Source organism: Crocodylus siamensis, chromosome 13 (genome assembly GCF_052110815.1).
Source record: "Crocodylus siamensis isolate JL-2025a chromosome 13, ASM5211081v1, whole genome shotgun sequence".
In the NCBI taxonomy this organism is placed as follows: Eukaryota; Metazoa; Chordata; order Crocodylia; family Crocodylidae; genus Crocodylus; species Crocodylus siamensis.
In genome coordinates this window covers 32852069-32871103 of record NC_143407.1, presented here as the reverse complement: position 1 = coordinate 32871103, position 19035 = coordinate 32852069, and the positions used below count along the sequence as shown (strand labels likewise).

The 19035-nt window shown below is 38.0% G+C and overlaps 1 protein-coding gene across 6 annotated transcripts in view; it reads right to left on the bottom strand.

Moving 5' to 3' along the window:
• The window catches only part of SYNRG (synergin gamma), a 51829-nt gene that overhangs the window by 26500 nt on the left and 6294 nt on the right, over nucleotides 1–19035 (bottom strand). For 2 of the 6 annotated variants that reach the window (XM_090024965.1, XM_090024966.1), the window contains exons 4-12: nucleotides 16273–16403; nucleotides 15792–15897; nucleotides 14613–14724; nucleotides 11083–11385; nucleotides 9932–10162; nucleotides 6905–6982; nucleotides 4642–4838; nucleotides 3496–3744; nucleotides 721–857 (exon numbers count right to left, since the gene is read on the bottom strand). In XM_090024965.1, coding sequence (XP_089881091.1) covers nucleotides 721–857; nucleotides 3496–3744; nucleotides 4642–4838; nucleotides 6905–6982; nucleotides 9932–10162; nucleotides 11083–11385; nucleotides 14613–14724; nucleotides 15792–15897; nucleotides 16273–16403 — 1544 coding nt within the window. The remainder of the gene's footprint in view (nucleotides 1–720; nucleotides 858–3495; nucleotides 3745–4641; nucleotides 4839–6904; nucleotides 6983–9931; nucleotides 10163–11082; nucleotides 11386–14612; nucleotides 14725–15791; nucleotides 15898–16272; nucleotides 16404–19035) is intronic. The other 4 variants (XM_090024969.1, XM_090024970.1, XM_090024967.1 and 1 more) reach the window with 3 other exon arrangements.

The following is a 19035-nucleotide window of genomic DNA, read 5'->3' as shown; positions in this document are numbered from 1 at the left end:
GCTCATTCCGTGGCGGCTATGGGAATATTCTATAACGACTACATAACTTGCAAGGTGTTGAGCGACCACAATCCTAGAAGACTGCTAAAGCATAATGAAAGGGAAAATTTGAAGGCAATCATTACAATTCAAGGTCAGGCCAAAATGGAAGACAACAGAGTAAGATGCATTAAAAGACACTACCCAGTGGAGAGATACAGCCATTTAAAAGAAAGAGTATGAAGGACAACCCTTATCACATGAGGTTTTGGGGACCATAGCAAGGACCTGCTCAAAGGCAGGGGACATCAGTAGGCACTGGGCCAAGCCTTTATTGACAGCAAATAATGCCAACTGCAGAGCTTATCTGATTCAGTACCTGTTTTCCTGAGTGTACTGGATTGAGTAGGTAGCTTTATATAAAGATACAAGCTTGAATTCACCGTGTGAAAGAACTTGCGACTGCCAGTACACCAGGATAAACGCTTGAAAACCTATTCCATACCGTTTTTATCCAATTTATCTCAGCATGAAGAATGAAATCCTCAAGAATGGCCAACCATCCATGGTACATCAAATGTGAGTTTTGATGCACTGCAATTAAGATTTCTGAAACCATTAATAAAAACTGCCAGAGTCAATATGGGGTGAGGGTACAAAACATGGGTTAACAAAAGTAGAAAAACATTTCTTAAAGGATTTTTAATTTTCTGGAAAAAAACACCCTCAGATCTACTCTACCTGCTCCGGTGCTGAGAACTGGTAGGTTTGGATGATCCAGGTACCTCCCCTTGGAAGTCAGTGAAAGACTCGTCAAGTGAACCAGACTTTGAAGCATCTTGAAAATCCTGGAAGTCATCTTCTTCTGGTTTTACTACCTGGATCATAGAAATTAATTATTTTTTAAAATATATACAGAAATATGCACCTAATTAGCAACGTGCCTATAAATCCACTGAAAAAGCCTTAAATAAAGAAAGATCAACAATTCAAAAAAGGGAATAGACAAAGCCCTACAAAAAGGCATTAAATGATTCTGAACTGGTCCACGTGAACAAAATCTATTGCTATCTCACTTTTCTACAGCTCTATGGATAGAGTGAATTTTGTGTTAGAAGCTGACACCTTTTATTCATCCATGAAATAAGCAGAGCGTCTGCTGTACAAAGTTCCTCCCACTGTCCCACCAACACACCTACACCTTGCTTCTGAAGATCTATTTCCAGATGCCAGATTATTTACGCTGCGTATCATTTGAAACCCTTTAAGTAAAGGCATTAAAACAGGGAAGAAGGGTGTCAGTGTGGTAACTGCACCCATCACTGGCATTACAGTGCTATAGAAACTGATGGTGCAAATTACAGCGTCAATGCTGTTAGCTTGCACAGTGCCAAATATTTTGACATTCGGCTGTATTTATCTGATATGTCCAACCTATCACGTACGCTTTTCAAGGCCAACTTTTTTTTTTTTTTTTTACTGCCGCTATCCAACAGTTGATGCCTCTAGCTTCCTCCTGACAAAGTCGAGCGATATGCCTACTCATTATCAATACAAAGTTCTGTGGTGCGATGAAAGTTGTAGCTTGAAGGAAAGGATAATTAAATTTGCCATCCCATTAAAGCAGAGGGAATGCTGTAGGAATTGTACTACTGATTTTCATATTTTAAAATCAATAGGCCTATCACAGAACCTCTGGTCTACCATACCACAGAAGAACAGCCAGTTAAGTTAGAGCACTAGCAAGGCGCGCTTAATTTCAACTCCCCACGTCAGTTTGGTGATCAGACACTACAGTGGCTTATACAAGGTTTCCAGGTGGAGCCTACTTCGAGCAGCAGATGAGTGATCTTTTGGTTTTATTATTTCTGACATATGAATGCTAATTTATGTTTTAGTTTCCATTCCTGGGTTGCAACTTTTTAATCCTTCTTTTGAACAAAGAGGTCATAACAGACTTGAGAGAGAAGCAATTGCAGCTGAAATTATTTTCCATAGGAGCTAGTGGCCACTCGTAGACCCAGTACCAAGATCATTCAATATACTGTATACTGAAGTCAGGACAGGTTTACAGAGGACAGACAAGAGAGGCATACATCCCAGAAGTCAAGGAGGAGGCAGCAGTTACAGAGTGGATATATTGGGCACAACTCCAAAGCATCCAGAAATGTTTGCTCAGTTCAACAGAACGTGGATTTTTCAATTATCTAGGCTTACACATATTTTGTTTTTATATTTTAAGCACCGAAACCATGACGGTATAACCCAGAGTGCCATAACTGAGTGATATCAGTTCTCTTTATTGTTTCAGACAAAATTTGAGAAAGACTCAAGCTATTTCATGTACACCAGGCAACTCAGCTATTCTATCTTCCGCATGTTGTCCTATTTAATCTAACGATGATATAGTACTACTTGCTTTGAATCAAGATATTCTTGCTTTCTGCAATATAGCTTTGCAACAATTTCTATTCTTATCTAACTATGGGAAATAAAGGATAATGGGCCACACACTTGTTTTCTTTCCTCCAAACTATGTTGCATTAACTCATGTAAATCATTACTTGTTGCTTAACATTCCTGTAACTCACCTGAAAAAGCTGGTGAAGCATGAAATGAAGACTCGGTAATATTTACAATTCCCTCTAGATATAAGGAGTTGCACAACATGAAAAAAATCTGTAAACTAAATTTGGTGATTGCTACACTTCTGCACAATTCCCTGAATATCTGTATTAGCAAAGAGTATGCCAAAAACAAACCTGACATTACAGGTAAATCAACCAGCATTGAGAAGTCCAGATCAAAAATCAACCACTAGCAAAATTTTTCAGGCTTCAAGAAAAATTGGAACAAATTTCAAAGATCCTGTTCCACACAACCATGGTAAATAAATGCTGAAAACAACAAACCTAGAAAAGGTTTAGGGTTGCAATACATGTTCAAAAGATCTGTTCAATATAAAATTTCATTTTGTTCACATGAATGCCCCAGATACTGAAAGCATTAAAATTAAAATCGGCCAAGTTATCTTTGAATCGCTAAGTACACGAAGCAACACAACAGAAGAAATTATGTGGATTCAGGACAAACCAGACTGACTACCAAGATCAGTTTCTGTTTCTAGAAAGCAGAGTATCAGGCAGATCTTTTTCTTTGTCTTTGGTGCCAAACTTTCTTTCCTACCTAATGAACTTCTTTTTCATTTTACCAGTCAGGTAATAGACACCCCTGTTTTGTTTACACACAACTCACTTTAAATACTGTATCATCTCAGCTACCAGAAACATCTTCTGTGATAGGAAAGTTTCAGAACGGAACCAATCCTTTTTCATTTCACTTGGACAGGTTGAAACCAAGTGGCTTACAGTAGTGTGGTTTTACATTGCCAAAATGGGCACGTTTTAGATTTCCGTTTCATTTTTATGGCTTACTTAAAATCCAGCCCTGAAACAAAGTTGGGATAATTCCTTTTCAGAGATAACAGGTTTATCATGCAATACAAAGAGCACCAACCTGATTTGTGGGGTAAGATGGCATGAAACTACTAGAAACCTGTGTTGTAGCTCCACCCACTGGTGTTGTTATGTTTAATCCTATGACTGCCTGTCCAATGTTCAGAGGCATGGAGACTGGTGGTCCAGAGGGCATCATAGGCTGCTGACTCACTGTAGCAGGTAATGAAATTGAAAATCCACTTAGAGTAGGGACAGGGGCAGTTGGAAATTGGTTTAAAACGTCAGGACTCATTGCAGGTACTCCTCTCTGTTCAGGGGGAAAAAAACAGAGACAGCTGTATGCAGTGCATGTTACATACAAGTATTCCTTCTTTAGGTGTTGTTTCCCAGCTAAATTTATACCACTGAACTAGGAAGCAGCAGAGACTGTCACCCTTGACTTCTGCCTTTTGCAAGCAAAGAGTCAGAGTTTGAGGCAATTAAGGTGAATCCTACTTAAGACACCTGATGCTGAAGCTTACACAATTAATGGCACAGTGTTAAAGCCCAGACAGGTTCACAGACTCACTCAGACTTCTTGCGCTCTTTTTAGTCAGTGGGTTGGGTAACCACTAGCTAAAGCCAAGCTGAACATGATTTGCTGCTATTTTGCCCCCTCCCAAGCAGCTCTGATGAAGCACAACAGAACTGACCTTCACTGTCCAAGATACAGTCCAGGTTTCTTTTATGTCAACTTTTAGCCTTACTACAGATGATAAGATTTGTGTTGTGCTTTTTTGAGATTTCAGACAAGTTTCAACTAAAACTAGAAACACGTGTGACATTTCATTAATGACCCAAAACAAAAATTGAAACTGAACAGCTAGCAAAGCTCCTCTACTGCTCAGGTCCTCAAATATATAGCTGTAGGCATAGTATTGTCCTTTAAATAAGTATGCACAGAGCAGAATTGAAAACACACATTCAATTATGTACGCGCAAAAAAATGCAAACAGGTATCAAGAGAGAGGAATAAAATCAGCTATAGACGCAGAGGGTGAAATCACAGTTTCACTGAAGTGAAACAGGCACTTTGCTGGGGACTTCAGCATAGCCAGTATTTTCACCGTGTGGTATAACACAGGCACATGTTTAGGCTCAACATACAGCAGAAGAGTTGCACGAGTCATATACAACGCAGCAAGGGGAGATTAGTCAATCATACCTGAGTTACTGCAATCATAGCCAGGACAGTATAAAGTTCTTCTTTTGTAAGTTTCCCAGGTGTGGTACGATTGGCTAACGCCCATATTTGTCCAAGGGTTTCTCTGGGAAGTCCAGATGACATCAAAATGGGATAGAGTTTAGCAGTATCTATTCCAGTAGCAGTCATAGTGTTTTCTAAAATTTTCTTATATAATTCTGTTAAGAAGAAAACAGCGTTGGATGAGGAAAACTGCGTATTTTTCAAGTGATTTTCCATTCCAACCGTAAAATTACATTAAGGGTTACAATACTGTTGACATGGAATGTTACTCATTTGATGAAACATCCATGCTCTGGCATCATGTCTGAACCTCCCATTGTATTTATAGTGGACTAAAATTAGATATTCAAGCTGAAACAAGCAAGTTAGGACAAAAGAAGTTTCCTTCCAAAAAAGCCAAGAGCCAGAGAGTAATGTTAATTATCAAGAAAGTGCATAAATATCATCCATGCAACTCTGCCAAAAAACTTGAAGCCTGTTGGAAGTATCCTTCAGTATCATGCAAGGAAAAGAAAATAACACGACTCATTAAACAACTTACACTTAAATCTGAGATGATTAACAGCATCCATATTTATATCAAGATATTTCCCAGTGAACAAATCACTACTCAAGAGAACATCTAGCCAAAATTTCCCATTTTCCTTTCTCTGAACGTGCAAGTCAGTGAAACATGCTGCTTACAATAGGTTTTCAGAAATTTAGAAGACACTCAACAAGATCAAGTCTGCAGGTGTAACTGGACTATTACATGGCATGATTCAGGATCTGACATTACAAAAAACTTCCAGCTATTCCTCCAGACACTAAAAGAAATTACCTTAAGCCTCACCAGATTTCAGCAGATTCACTGTACCTACTCGATGCAATAAAAGACTTGTATTCTAAGACTAACACGGTCATCATGAAACTGGATATCAACTGATCACTGACACCTGTGCAAATCCACACAAATAGATACAAAGCACAACTAATTCTCTTTTATAAATATCATTGCATATTTTTATAACAAGGTCTCAGGATAACCCTTGTAAAAGATAACCGCAGCAGCATTATGTAGTTAAAATTCAGCACCATCAATATTTAGCGTGACACTTCATTTCCTGTTTACTATGCTTCTTGCATACAGAAAGCAAATAACCTTAAGAAATGAGTCTGCTTAATTACAAGATACTAGAGGGAGACAGCCCACAAAAAACAGAGTATCAACAATGGCAATTCCTCCTAGGATAATTTGCCATCATTACAACCTCAAGATTAAATATTGACTATGTCTGAAGAAACTCCTGCCTTCTCTGAATGCAGATAAAGGCACCAAAGCTAGGTATGCATCAAAAACATGTTCTGAAATGCTTGCCAGTTTGTGCCCCAGTCTGAGATAAGGTAAAAACACTGTCTCAATAGTCTCCTCAATGCCCTACTTGGAAAGGATGACCCTGGTGACTGGTGTGGTTTGCTAATGTTGCTATCAGATCTAACAAGTATCATACATATTTAGACAATAATACTACTAACCAAGCCCTCAGGAGAGGATTTAAAAAAAATCTGACTGACAGTTTAAATGAGCAGACTAGAAATTTAATCAGCCGTACTTCCTACGTGTAGCCAAAGAAAAAAAAATGCTGATATTAGCCAGCAGATGTTCAGATAAACTTTGCAATACAAACAATGGTGGCTGGAAGTGTGGCAACTACATCACTGAATGGACACCTAAAGTTAAGCTTGTGTGTTTGCATTTACACACACCACATGTGGTTGTCCACTGGGGAAAATATGACAGTTTACAGTCCTACTCAAAGAGTAACAGTACTGTAGTTACCAGGGACATAGCTGGGTCATCTTTTTGCATTAGGCCAGTCAGATTAGAAAATCATACCAGATCTTTCTGGTTCAAAAACCCATTCCTTTATTTTTGATGCCACGATGCAACCTGGATTGTTTCATTGGCTGGTGTCACCTTTGTTCTTAACGAGTGCTGTTCAAACACTCACACAGACTAGTATTACTCACCTCAGGAAAAAGATCTCTGTATCTGATTTTTTTAAAGCTAAGAATAAAGAACAAAAGCTACAGTATCCGAAAGGTCTATGTCAAATCTGAAAAAGGTTGGGATTTGGAATTTTTATAATAGTTTTACAAAAAATCAGCATAAAAGATTGAGCAGCATGTGGTATACAGATTTTTTTATCTATAAACAATATTTCTGCAAAATATTTTTTACCTGGAACCAAGCTATCATTGTAAATCCAAGGTGGCATCATCTGCTGGATTGGGTCCTGTGAAGGGAACACTCCAACACCTAAAAGTATGTCATTCATTAAAAGGAAAAAGAAAAAAAAAGAAACAATCATATTAGCAACACTAATTCAAAATAGGAAGATACCCTTCATGTATTTTAGTACTTCGGCCAACACATGGAACAGTTCAGCTATAGAAGACACAAAATTCCGTTACCTCTCCCTGAAAAGTAGTATGACTTGAAGCAGTAACAAAACCAATTAACTGCACACAGTGAGATAAAGAGCTATTCATTTTCCAACCTTAGCTGTTTGAAAAGAAGCACAGGTCTTATGAATTCCAAACATGTCATAAATAGTTCTCCCATTTCTACAGGCATAAGGCAAATGGGAAGGAAGTTAGCCGTTCATGGAGTAACTGAACTCGTATCTACTGAAAGAAATTTAGGGATGCTTCACTGCTTTATTAAAAAAAGAAATCCTTCCTAGTAAAAGCAACAAACAATCTGTCGTACTGGCTTTCCCCATTAATCCCCCCTTTTCCTCCCCCGTTGCAAAAAAACCAAACCAAAACAAACACATGTGCGTTGCCCTATTACATCTACCCACTCCGGCTGAATGAGTCCCTTGCTATTGCAAGACTCCAGCAATACAGTCTGTCCTCTCCAGACCCCTGTTTTCACTCTCCAAATTCAAAAATTATGTTCATTTCCCACCATCACCACTCAGGAAAATTGAGTTTGACATTTTTTCCCCCTGGTCTGACAGCTCCTCGCTGGATTTGATCCTTGCCCAAGACCTCAGTCAATATTCTAACACATTCTTGACCTCTGCAGCCTTTTTGCTTTGTCACTTTTCCTTTTCCTGCCTGTTCTTTTCCTGCTGGTGATCAATTATCTGCTCTTTACCTCTTATTTTTATAATCCTCCTCATATCACCCATGTCCTGGTTATGGCTGATCACCCACCCCATAAAAGCATTACTCAGGAAGTGACCTTCTCTCCACTGTGAAGAACCCTGACTTGCATATTCTCTCCTAACTGATTTGTGTGCTTGCCTTCCCTGTTGCTGGCCCTCCTCCCACAGAGATCTGCTGTAAAAGCACAGGGATCTGGAACACTGCTTTGTCCTCCATTTCTCCCCAGCTCTCTCAGATCTCGGGTTTCATTTCTTTGCAGGCCAGCTGTGGACCCTCGCGTATGACAGCTGCTGACTTGAGAACAAGTAATGAATTCTCCAAATTCATCCTTTAGCTAATTTAGACTCTATAGGGATTCCCTCTTGACCACAAAAGTCTAAATTTCCACTCATCCCTCACTGTCAAGGGTGTTGAAGACAGGTTGCCTTCTTCCATAGCAGCCAAGTAAGAGATGTTTGCTTCCTTCTTTCAATCGAAGTGTGCTGTCACTTGTAGCTTCTTTGCTCTTCGTCTTCAGACATCCTTATTTCCCTCCACCGTCTCCTTCAGTTCTTCCATTCCTGCTTCCCCTGTATATTCCCAATATAATTTTAGCCCCTGAGTCTCCTATTCTGGCCCCTCCTTTCTTCTCCTCCTCACACCCTTGCTTTGTACATTGCCAGTCTTTTAAAAGATTCGGTCTCTTGGTAACTTCCAGCTCACAGAAGTCTGTCACCATCTGCCAGCTGCTTGGGAAGAAAAACAACCAAAAACCTCCCCCACTCCCTTGTTCCCAATATTATAGTTTTTATCACTTTACTTTTCTTACCACATTTTTTAAATAAAGCCCCTTTTCTGCCTTCAAATCCCTTAATAATACTCTGAACCATTTTCTGTAACTGTTTGTACTTGGGCTGCAGTACAGATATGTTACCGTCACAACCTCCTTTTGAAACTCCTGTTCCCAGACTGACCTCCCATCTCAAAAAATTTCCCATCAAGTTCAAGCCTTCCAAACAAAATCTCTTCACTTCCTTAAACATCTCGAATTCTTTTCCTATCTTTGCAGCTAACTGCAGGACAGCCATGTTTATATGAAAGACAATATTATGTTGTATTAACTGCACACTAAATAAATGAATAGCTCTTATTTCACAGTGTGCATTGCAGATGCACTTGAAATAAAGTCACGCAGCAAATGACTAAAGTCACCTACTAAAAATGCTTCTTAAATTATTCTAATGAGCTTTTCAATTTTATCCTGTAGCCAACAGTTTTTAATGTTAAAAGCTACTGTTAAGAGCAACGTTATCAAAGCAGCAATCAAAGTAGTACAGAGAGGATTTTTAATTAAAAGTGAAGATACTGGCAAGATACCAGTCCTTTAAGAAAATGCATGACTTGAAGTTCAGTTATCTGTTAAAAAAAAAGATCTAGATGTCTTCCAAAGGCCTTTGACTATAAAGCTAGGACCACCTCTTAATATACTGGAGTACATTTGAACAGAAAATTTGAGGATGTGATCAAGCACGACTCCAAAACGTAGTAAAAACTTCAGTCTGTTAAATGATCACATTTTTGTCTTTGTTTCTGGTAAAGTTTTGTTTTCTGAAGTGCAGGCTTTTTTAGTGAGAGACACATGCAAGATGACTGGATATTTATTATGGAAACTGATATTAAATCAAGCCAAGTCCTAGCATCATAAGAACTTTTCTTCATAAGAAAGATGAAGACTCATCATTATATGAAACATCAACAGCAGTAAAATTCTCCTGTCAGGTTTTTTGGCATTCTTGACCCTGGCCCCAACCTAATAAAAGCACATACAACTGAATAGGCTTTGCTGAAATAAGAGGGGAGAATGTTTTAAAGACAGCAGAGAAGCTGATTAGATAAACTTACTGAAAGGGTTCAGGGTAGTAAGTTCTTGTTGGAAAGAATCCTGAGCAAAATCATGGGAGTGTTACTTAGAATAAGGAGCAAGAGGCATTATTACTGAAGCAGGGATTCAGAGCAAAATTATGCAGCATGTCTCAGAATTAGTGTGTAAGAGGTTAGCACTCAAGCAGCATTTTATTAGATTTATATTTTGTCAAATGTTTCATTTGCTCACCACACTCTTCAACTGCTATGTTTTGTTCTGAAGCCTTGGGTGCCTCTGTAGCAGTGGTACCACTTCCACATCCACCTACAGTATCCCTGCTATTCACGATTAAACTGGGATGAACTTGGCTTGCAGCTGAGGTTGCGGCTTTGTGCCCAACTTCAGATGGTTTTAGTTTGTTTTGAGCCTGTCCAGATTCATTTAAATCATAAGTTAAGAGCTTCTCCTCCAAGGAAGAGCCTAGATAAACAGCAGGAGGAATTTGTATTCGGTTATTTGTCTGCATTTGGATTCTTCTTCCATATCAAACTCCCACACCCTCAAAGTCACAAACTCCTACCAAGTGCCAATATTAACGGCCAATTCCCTGGAGTACTACCAATCATTGCTCAGGATAACAGTACAACTAGGATTAAACACCCTCTTCTATGACCTGACCCAACTCCGCAGTTACTGCTGTTAAAGGACAAGAAAGAAGATAACCAACAGAACAGGGAATGCATAGAAATCTCTCTCAGCATTATGAGCACTTCTGCCTCACAGCAGGATAAAGGACTAAGCATTTGATCCAGTGTCGACTTAAATCTACAGGAGTCCTTAATTCTACTAGGCATCAAATGCACCCCTACAAAAGGAATATGTAGTCAAGCATCATGTTAGCATAACAGCCCCATTTATGCCTCTCTCACCTTTCCTCCAACCTTCCTATTCTATACACTCATGAATAAAGGCCCCAACACACAGGAAGCTCTAGACTTAGTTGTCTAATGAACGGTACCATGCCATGCTATTTAACCTCTCTTAGGCCCACACAAAGCCTCTTTTTGTACGCATTCGTGTGCAGCTCTCTACCCCAGAAAAAGGAACCCCATCATTCAAGATCATAGAAACTTGGTCCCACATGAGAAAAATAAATTACTGCAAATTAAGAAAAGGTTACACACAAACAAATTCAACTCAAATCATCTCTTGGAAGTCCCCTTTTGTGAGAAAAAATATTAGTAGGATTTAATGTAAATCTATTTCAGGGTATCTATTTATTACCTGTATGTGAGTTTTATTCTACTGTATTACAAGACTGAGTTGCACAGCATCATTGGTAACTTTTCCATGTCAATACCACCTTCAATTGTAGAGATAATGAAGATGTAATGAGTTACCTGTTTTATGGGTATTGAGTGAAGATGAAGAGGTAGAGAAATAAGGAACCTGCCCAATGGTACCATGCAGGACGGATGACACTGGAAGCTGGACTGAAGGGAGAAGTTGGACCACAGCCTTTTCTGAAAGCAGCTGCCCACCCTCAGTGGCAGGCTGGAAAGACTGAAAAGGCTGGGAAGAGGGTTGAGGCACCAGTGTTGGGGCTTCAACAGGCCCTTGTATAAAATCATTAAATTCATCATCATCAAGAAAAGCAGAGGGTTGAGAGACAGTTACAGTAGGATGGGATGGTGAGGGGCGATCTGTAAAATGGAATGAACAAAACACACACATACACATGCACACAATGGAAAGTCATGAGGAAAAGAAACTACCGGGTTGAAAAACAAGGGAAACAATGTCTAAAAGTGGCAATTCTTAAAATGTACATAGTGGCTAAAGAGAATCGGGAATATCAACAAAACCATTTGATCAAAAAAGGAGAAGAATATTCACTACACTGTCAACTACAGTACTGATGCACAAGGTAAAATTACACTGCCATTTTCCACAATAAACCTCCTTTTCCAGGTCTTTATAGCATGGATATAAAGGGTTGAAATGTGAGACTTTTACAAGCCCACATTAGTTAATGTAAATTAATATAAACTAGGAGTTGGGTTCTACCCTTATTCTGCCACTGGCTTACTACTACATTTTAGGCCAGTCATTTAACCACTGAGCGTCTGGGCTACTCACTTTCATAAAGCACACTGTTCTAAATAAATAGAAAGTGCTATACAAGTGCAAAGTACATTAAAAAGGTGTGACAGTCACCAGGTTCTTCTTTCAGGACAAGATTTTAAACAAGTAGTGCTTTTGTTTGCCCAAGTTGAGAAAGTTTAAGGTGACCTAACCTTTAGAATAAAACAGCAGTTCCATAGCATAGCATGTTTCTGGACGAAACCAAGAGATAGAACTCTGTCTATATCTAGAGAGAGTTATATATACACAAGAGAGTTACATATACACATATATATACACTGTTTTATATATATAAAACCGTTCACAGAGCATGTGTATATATAACTCTCTCTCTCTCTCTCTCTCTAGATATAGACAGAGTTCTACCTCATATTATATATCTGTTCACGGAGCATGGCCTATGAAATATATATTTATTTCATAGGCCATGCTCTGTGAAGGTCAGACCCTAAGTCAAATACAACATGTCTTTTGTTGCCTGTATTTACATATATTTTAGCCTAAACAATTATCCCCTCATGGTTCCATTTTGATCCTGCTTAACGGTACAGCTAACACAAACCATTCCAGCAAATCTAATTTTCAGGAAGAAGCAGGTCATGCATTGTTCCACACATAGCATACCTGTACTAGATGGGGCACCTCCAACCCCCTAGCCCGTCTTGTGTCCCCCAACATATGACCAAAGTTTCTAGTTCCATATTATTCAAGCTAACTAAAAGCTGGTCTTTAATTAAAAACCTAGGCATCCAATTTTTACCAGTCTCATCAAACAGTTTTTTAAGGCAGGCTTCAGTCGTGTATTTTGTAACAATTTTTTGCTTAGCTAAAGGAAAACCCTCCACAGGGGTCAAAATGGACGTGCATTAAAACACACAAAAGTCTGCTTTTGAACAAGCTGCCTCAGGAGAAAAAATTAAAGGGGGTGGAGAATTACAAGAGGCTGCAAGCATGCTTTTCAGAAGTGATTCATCGTAATGGCACCACTTCATTTCACAACGTTGTCTGCACTGGTGGATGGTTCCTTAAATGTCCTGACCATTAAGAAATAACACCAAAGTTTCATGGCCATTGGTTCAATGGGGGAAATTCTGTGGAAAGGTAATTTCACAGGAGTAAAACGGTCTGTTTTTTTCAGGGGGGTGGGAGGGAATGACATAATTCTCTTCCATCCATGGACTTCGTTTAAACCTTGTATTATGCACTGCTGAATATCAAAACGCTCACATCAGAATTTCAAATCCTATATTTTTAATCATTTGCATCAGGTTATTGAACTACTCTAGACTGTCTGCAGTTTAAAAAAAACAAAACAAAACAAAACAAAACAAAACCCTGTTTCCCAAGTCTGGATTCTTGTGACTACCTTATTTATCTCAAGGACTTGTTCAAGAACACCATTAATCCCTTTAACCAGACTTTTAAGTTTCAACAGAAAGCTACTGTATATGATATCTTTTGATTTTTTCATTTAATATAATAGTAGTTCATTTGCATCTCTTTCTTACAATGATTTCCAGTTCTCATAATCAACTTAACATGCCATGACCCAGATGCACTGCAGCAACCTACAAGCTCAGTAAATATGAAACGCACCAGTTGTTATTCTACTATACCACCCAAGAGAACTGGGAACTCTCTATATTCTCAACCTGTTGTTTGAACTTAGGTCTGACTAAAACAGATGTGACAAATCTCATAGGTGCAGACACAGAACAAACTGATTATCCTTTTTTCCACCCTTATCACTGGTTTATCTATCTGGGCTAATCATCTTCGTTCAGATTAATGCTTTCACCTTTTCCTGCTGCTGTAGTAAGATAGTGTTTTGCCAAAGACGGCATAATATTCCTTAACAAAAAAGCTTCATATGTCTTGTGTTGATGTTCTATACAAGTTACTGTAAATCCACGTGTGTCCAGAACAGCCAGGTTTTTTTGGTTTTTTTGTGTTTTTTTTTTTAAACGTGCCAGTCTGCATTCTGCTCCTAGAACACTTGTGGAAAGGTCACAAGATGTTAAGGTTGACAATGAATCTCCACTCATATGGACACTTTCCTACTGGTTCAACAGTCAGTTGTTCTTAGATGAACTTGCAAGCAATTTCAAGATCTACAAGAAACAGCAGTCACAAAGACGACACAGCGATTATAAATTTAAATTTAAAACTAGCCAAATGAGGCTTCATTTCAAGGAGAACTAAGGACTCAGAAACCTTACAACTATTTTTCCCCCCTATTTGGAGAAAATCTTTTGTATCAAAGTGCTAACAGAGTCATTCCTCAGAAGACAGACTCAAAAAAAAAAAAATCTTTTAAATTTTGCCACACCTAGAAAACTGCATCCGAGTACACTATTATAGAATCCTGAAATAATTTACAAAATGTTTTGATAATGCTTAACACTTACATAGCACTTTCCAACTTCAAAAGCACTCTACAAACACTAATTAGTTCTTTGGTAAAAAAAAAAGAAACTCAGCTATCACATTTAGAACAGCAACATACAAAAGGAAGGTAGTGGGTTCTCAGTCTTGGCACTCATTTATGTGAGACTTTACATTAAAGATTTAATTTAAAAATACCAAAATTTTTATAATCTATAAAAACGTAGCTTTCAATCATATACTTTACAATGCATAATGCATCTGCCATGAAACCCCAGCTCACCAAGAAGTCATAGATAAACATTGGTACAGCTGACACCATCAAAATACAAAAATACGTTTCCTCAGACAGGAAGCAGCATAACATTATAGCATTATTTTTAGTTGGAAAATAAAATACCTGGCTTTTTGGGATGTGATGCTGGAGTGGGGTGCATTTTAGCATCTCTGGAAAACCCATCTAAGTTTCCCTTAATGGCTTCCAAAGCATCATCTCGGCTCTTCTCACCTGCCTGAAACATGATATGACAGATACTTTTTAAAACGGAATTGCAGAGTATCCTTTCAACATTCACACCTCTTTATTCTGAAGAAATATATATAAACTAGATTTTTTTTAAACAAATCCTGCTAAGTTCCATGTTCTCCAATAACAATTACTGGAAAGCATAACACAGAAACAGAATTTACTTAAAACAGAATTTGTTCAACAGTCTGCACTATGGCAGCAAAGGTTCTTCTTCCACAGAAATCTTCATGTGCTTTTCAAGGAACGACAAGCGACAACAAGCCTAAACTCTGAAACCCTCTGCTTAACAAGAATAATTTTATTCGCTAAAACTGAAAAACAACTTGAGAGCAGAGTCAACTAACAAATGCACTGAACAACTAATATTGTTATATATTATAGAAAGCTAACTTGTTCCCAAACAACATATATGGGGTTTGATTACTTATTTTTTCCAGGGCGCATCTTCACATTCATTAATGCACTGTACTGTATTAACAAACACATTAGATTAGTACCTGAAATAACAGCTACTAATTTAATGTGCCGTAATTGGCACTACTACGCATTAGCACAGGTGAGCGCTTTGTATGTGACATTTAATGTCAATTAGACTAATCTACTGCATACTAGCAGGGTTTTTGCCAGCTGCGCTAATACACAGCAGAATTAATCCAATGGGCATCAAGTGTCTTGTGTAGATGCACCCCAAGACTGGAGAATTCATTATGCAACGCCAAATTTCTTGTTTTGTTTACACAGCATCAACAGCGTGCAGAGTTAAGTGTATCAGATATTTTCTAGGCAGACGAGTTTCTTTTAGTTGGTCTAATAAAAGATATCAGATTTACCCAAATAGTTAGAAAAATTCTTCTTTGCAAGCTTTCAGGTACATACACCCTTCTTCAAGTATTTTCTAGAAGTTTGATACAAAAGGCTATTGAATTTAGTAACTCAGATTGATTTCAACAGGTTTCAGATTAGGTTAGGAAGTCTATATACATAAGAAGAATTTACTTCTGCCCTAATAAACAAAAGCCATCATTTTTAAAAATGTTACTCAGGGCGTACCTTCGGTTTTACACTGCTTAGGAGTCTCAACTTTTGTTTCTGCTCTTCAAATTGGCGTCGTTTTCTTTCTTCTTCCAAGAATTTTTGCTGGTGCTCAAATCTTTTCCTAGAGCAAAATATCAAACATGCTAATTAAGCAGAGTGATGACAGTTTTTATGCTCACCTTGTCAGAGATCATTTGGGTTTCACACGTCTTCCCTTTTTAATTTAAATTTTCTCGAGCACACTTCTCTCCCGTCTCATGAAATGGGTAAAAAAAAACCCCAACCCCAATCAAACAACAACAAAAAAACCCCAACTACGATCCACTGTAAACATATCAGACACAATGGAATGGTCTCCAATAACTTCAAAACCCATTAGGATTCTTTAAAAAAAAAAAAAACCTTGAAGAAAAGTTATCTAACAGGATGGTAGATATGACACTGAACTAGTTGGCAAATGCCTCCCCAATGCCAGAAGTAGGAAAGCCTCACTTACTGTTGTTCTTCTGCAAATTGTTTCTGCATGTCAGGGGTGTATTGTGGAGCAGCTGGACGCATTCCTAAGAAAGGAGCCTGTCCCATGTAAGGCATTCCAGTTGCTGACATCGGTCCTAGGGGCATGCCACCCTATAACAATAACATAAATCTAATGTGAAGCTTTGATTTTATGTACAGCAGCATAAGTATCTGGTATCTGCACTGTACCAGGCTCGGAACTAACTAGAGACCATGAAATTAGAGCATCACTTCTGTATTTGGGCAATGGATCACCATGGACAGCCTAGATGCTGCAGGAAAAAAGAGATGGTTATTGAATAGGCGGCACTCTGTCAGTATGGAGCCAATGGCCCTACTTCAGATTTGAGAGCATGCTGGTCTTTTGGAGAAATGAAAAGTCACCATCCAGACTAAGTGATTTAAAAATCCGTGAAAACTCTCTCCAGAGTAAAGTGCCCTGTCCGGCGCAGTCTCCCCTCTTTCCCTCTGACCTCATTATTAACTGTTTTATTCTTTTTTTCCCATCATAAATGATAGTATACGTCTCTGCTGTTTTAAAATATTCAATGCCAGCAGTGCCTGTGTGTTGCACCGGGGGTATAAAATAATTCCTAGACACATAATATGAAAAAAGTTTGTCAATTACTTTGGGAATTCAGCTGGGTGGAAAGAACATATAAATACAGGCACATGCAATTATATAATATGACAGATGAGAGAATCAGAGAGAGGTAGGGCTGAAAAGGACCTCCACAGATCAGCTAGTGTTACCCCCCTGCCTGAGGCAGGATCATCCCTATCCAAACCCACGGAGAAAAAAAAATTCCCTAATGTTTTCACTGCCTTGGCAAATATATATAAATCTGGCAGTGTGAAGAAACGTTTTCCTTCTTTAAACATTATGCCAGTATTTTATACTTATTCCAGTAACCAGTTCCAGAACTATTATATTTTCAATTGAAACAAACATTCATTGGTTATTAAGGATTAACATGAAAATATTGGTTACACACACAGATGGTTGTCCAACACATTTTCAATAAGATCACACCAACAACACTTGCTTACAGTTTACTATACTCAGCAAAACTGTTTTCTAAATATAATGTTTATTTAGGTAACTGAAGCGTTTTAGATGTTTATGTTTTAAGCCATCCCACAAACGCAATATTTTATTAGCGATTTAATCTCAACAGCATTAAAACATTCTAGGGTGATGTGGTCCTTCTTAGCCCTAGTGCTCAAGCTTAGAAAGTGTTGCCAGTATAATGAAGAGCAAGGGAAGAAAAACATACCCCTAACCAACATAAATATATTGCAAAACTCTTACTGTAGATGCATATATACTAGCAAAAACAACAACAAAAATCCCACCCCTTTTTGCCAGTATAGCTTCTTCCATGTGGAGTAGTAGTACAAGATGTTAGTCATAAAGAGTTCTGCTGTTATACTCTGCATGCACGCTTGGAGGTTTGCTGGTCTGAGTATACTGGTACAGTTATAACCAGCAAACCCTTCCTAACATAAGTAAGGCCTTAAATGAAGCTCTGCCTATTACCATTAGTGTCACATTCAAGACAAAATAAAGCTAGAGCAGTAAATTGCTTTTATCCTCTTAATCTAGTTTTAACCCGCAACTACAAAAAACATCTTTCCACTGAAGTTTTGGAAGCCTCACTGTCTATTACATTAATCCATTACAAACAAAATAATAAAAAAAATTGTTAAAAGGACTTGCAAAAAACATAATTAAATTCAGTTAAATAAATTCAGTCGTGTACTTTTGATTAAGTGTTGATATAGTTAGTACAGCTAAACCATTGAAGATTTAGCTATAAGGGTGGTGAATGCTAAAGGTCGATACTATTTTCTCCAAAAATAAGCAAAATCAGAGTTTCAAATTCCTCACATTATGGCTTACACCATGCTGTAATCTTACTTCTCAGCAACTGACTACATAAAATGCATTCAGTCTTCACATGTAATGGGAAAAAAAACCCTGAGAGGATTATGAGCAGTTATGTAGAAGGAAAGTTATTACACTATGCAAAAAGAGAGAGAAATTAAAGACAAAACCACAGGGAGAACAACAATTTAAAAAATTGATAAGACAGAGGAAATTAAGCTTAAATAAATTACCAAAATAACTGCTGCTTTTTGAGCAAGGAAAACTTTCATGAATTTATAAACCGCTATATCTCTTTACCGTATTCCACAGATAGCCACTATACATAATGGAGAGAGAAAAAATAAATCAGAACTCATTGCATTTCCCATGACTGCCAATATAATAAACACAACCAATGAAGCTTTCCATAAAGAACTCACTTAAAATATCGCAAAATATACTGCTTTGACAGAAGGCAACTAGATAAGAATAAACACACTGAAAGGGAAGAAGGAAGAATGAAACTAAAGAAAGGTTAAAATGCAAAAAGGAATATGCTGTGTGAGTTCTAGATCATAACAACTACTTAAGGATGCAGCATTACTACTAGTTATTAAACCTTGCTGTAGGCACCATCAGAAATACCTAACAAGAGGGCTTATTTTGCAGCATCTTGCTGACAGGTTTGTTTCCATGACTGCTCAGTGCCTTATTTCTTCCTGAAGGGTCTTCGTGTTTAGAACAGTAATAAGTACAAGTAGCAAGAGTCCAGGTTGTAATAATATGGAGTAACCAATAATATCAGAGTTATTCTAAATGTTATTAATAGCGTTCTTCCCCCCCTGTACTCTGCTAGTTTTCCTCGCTACAGTG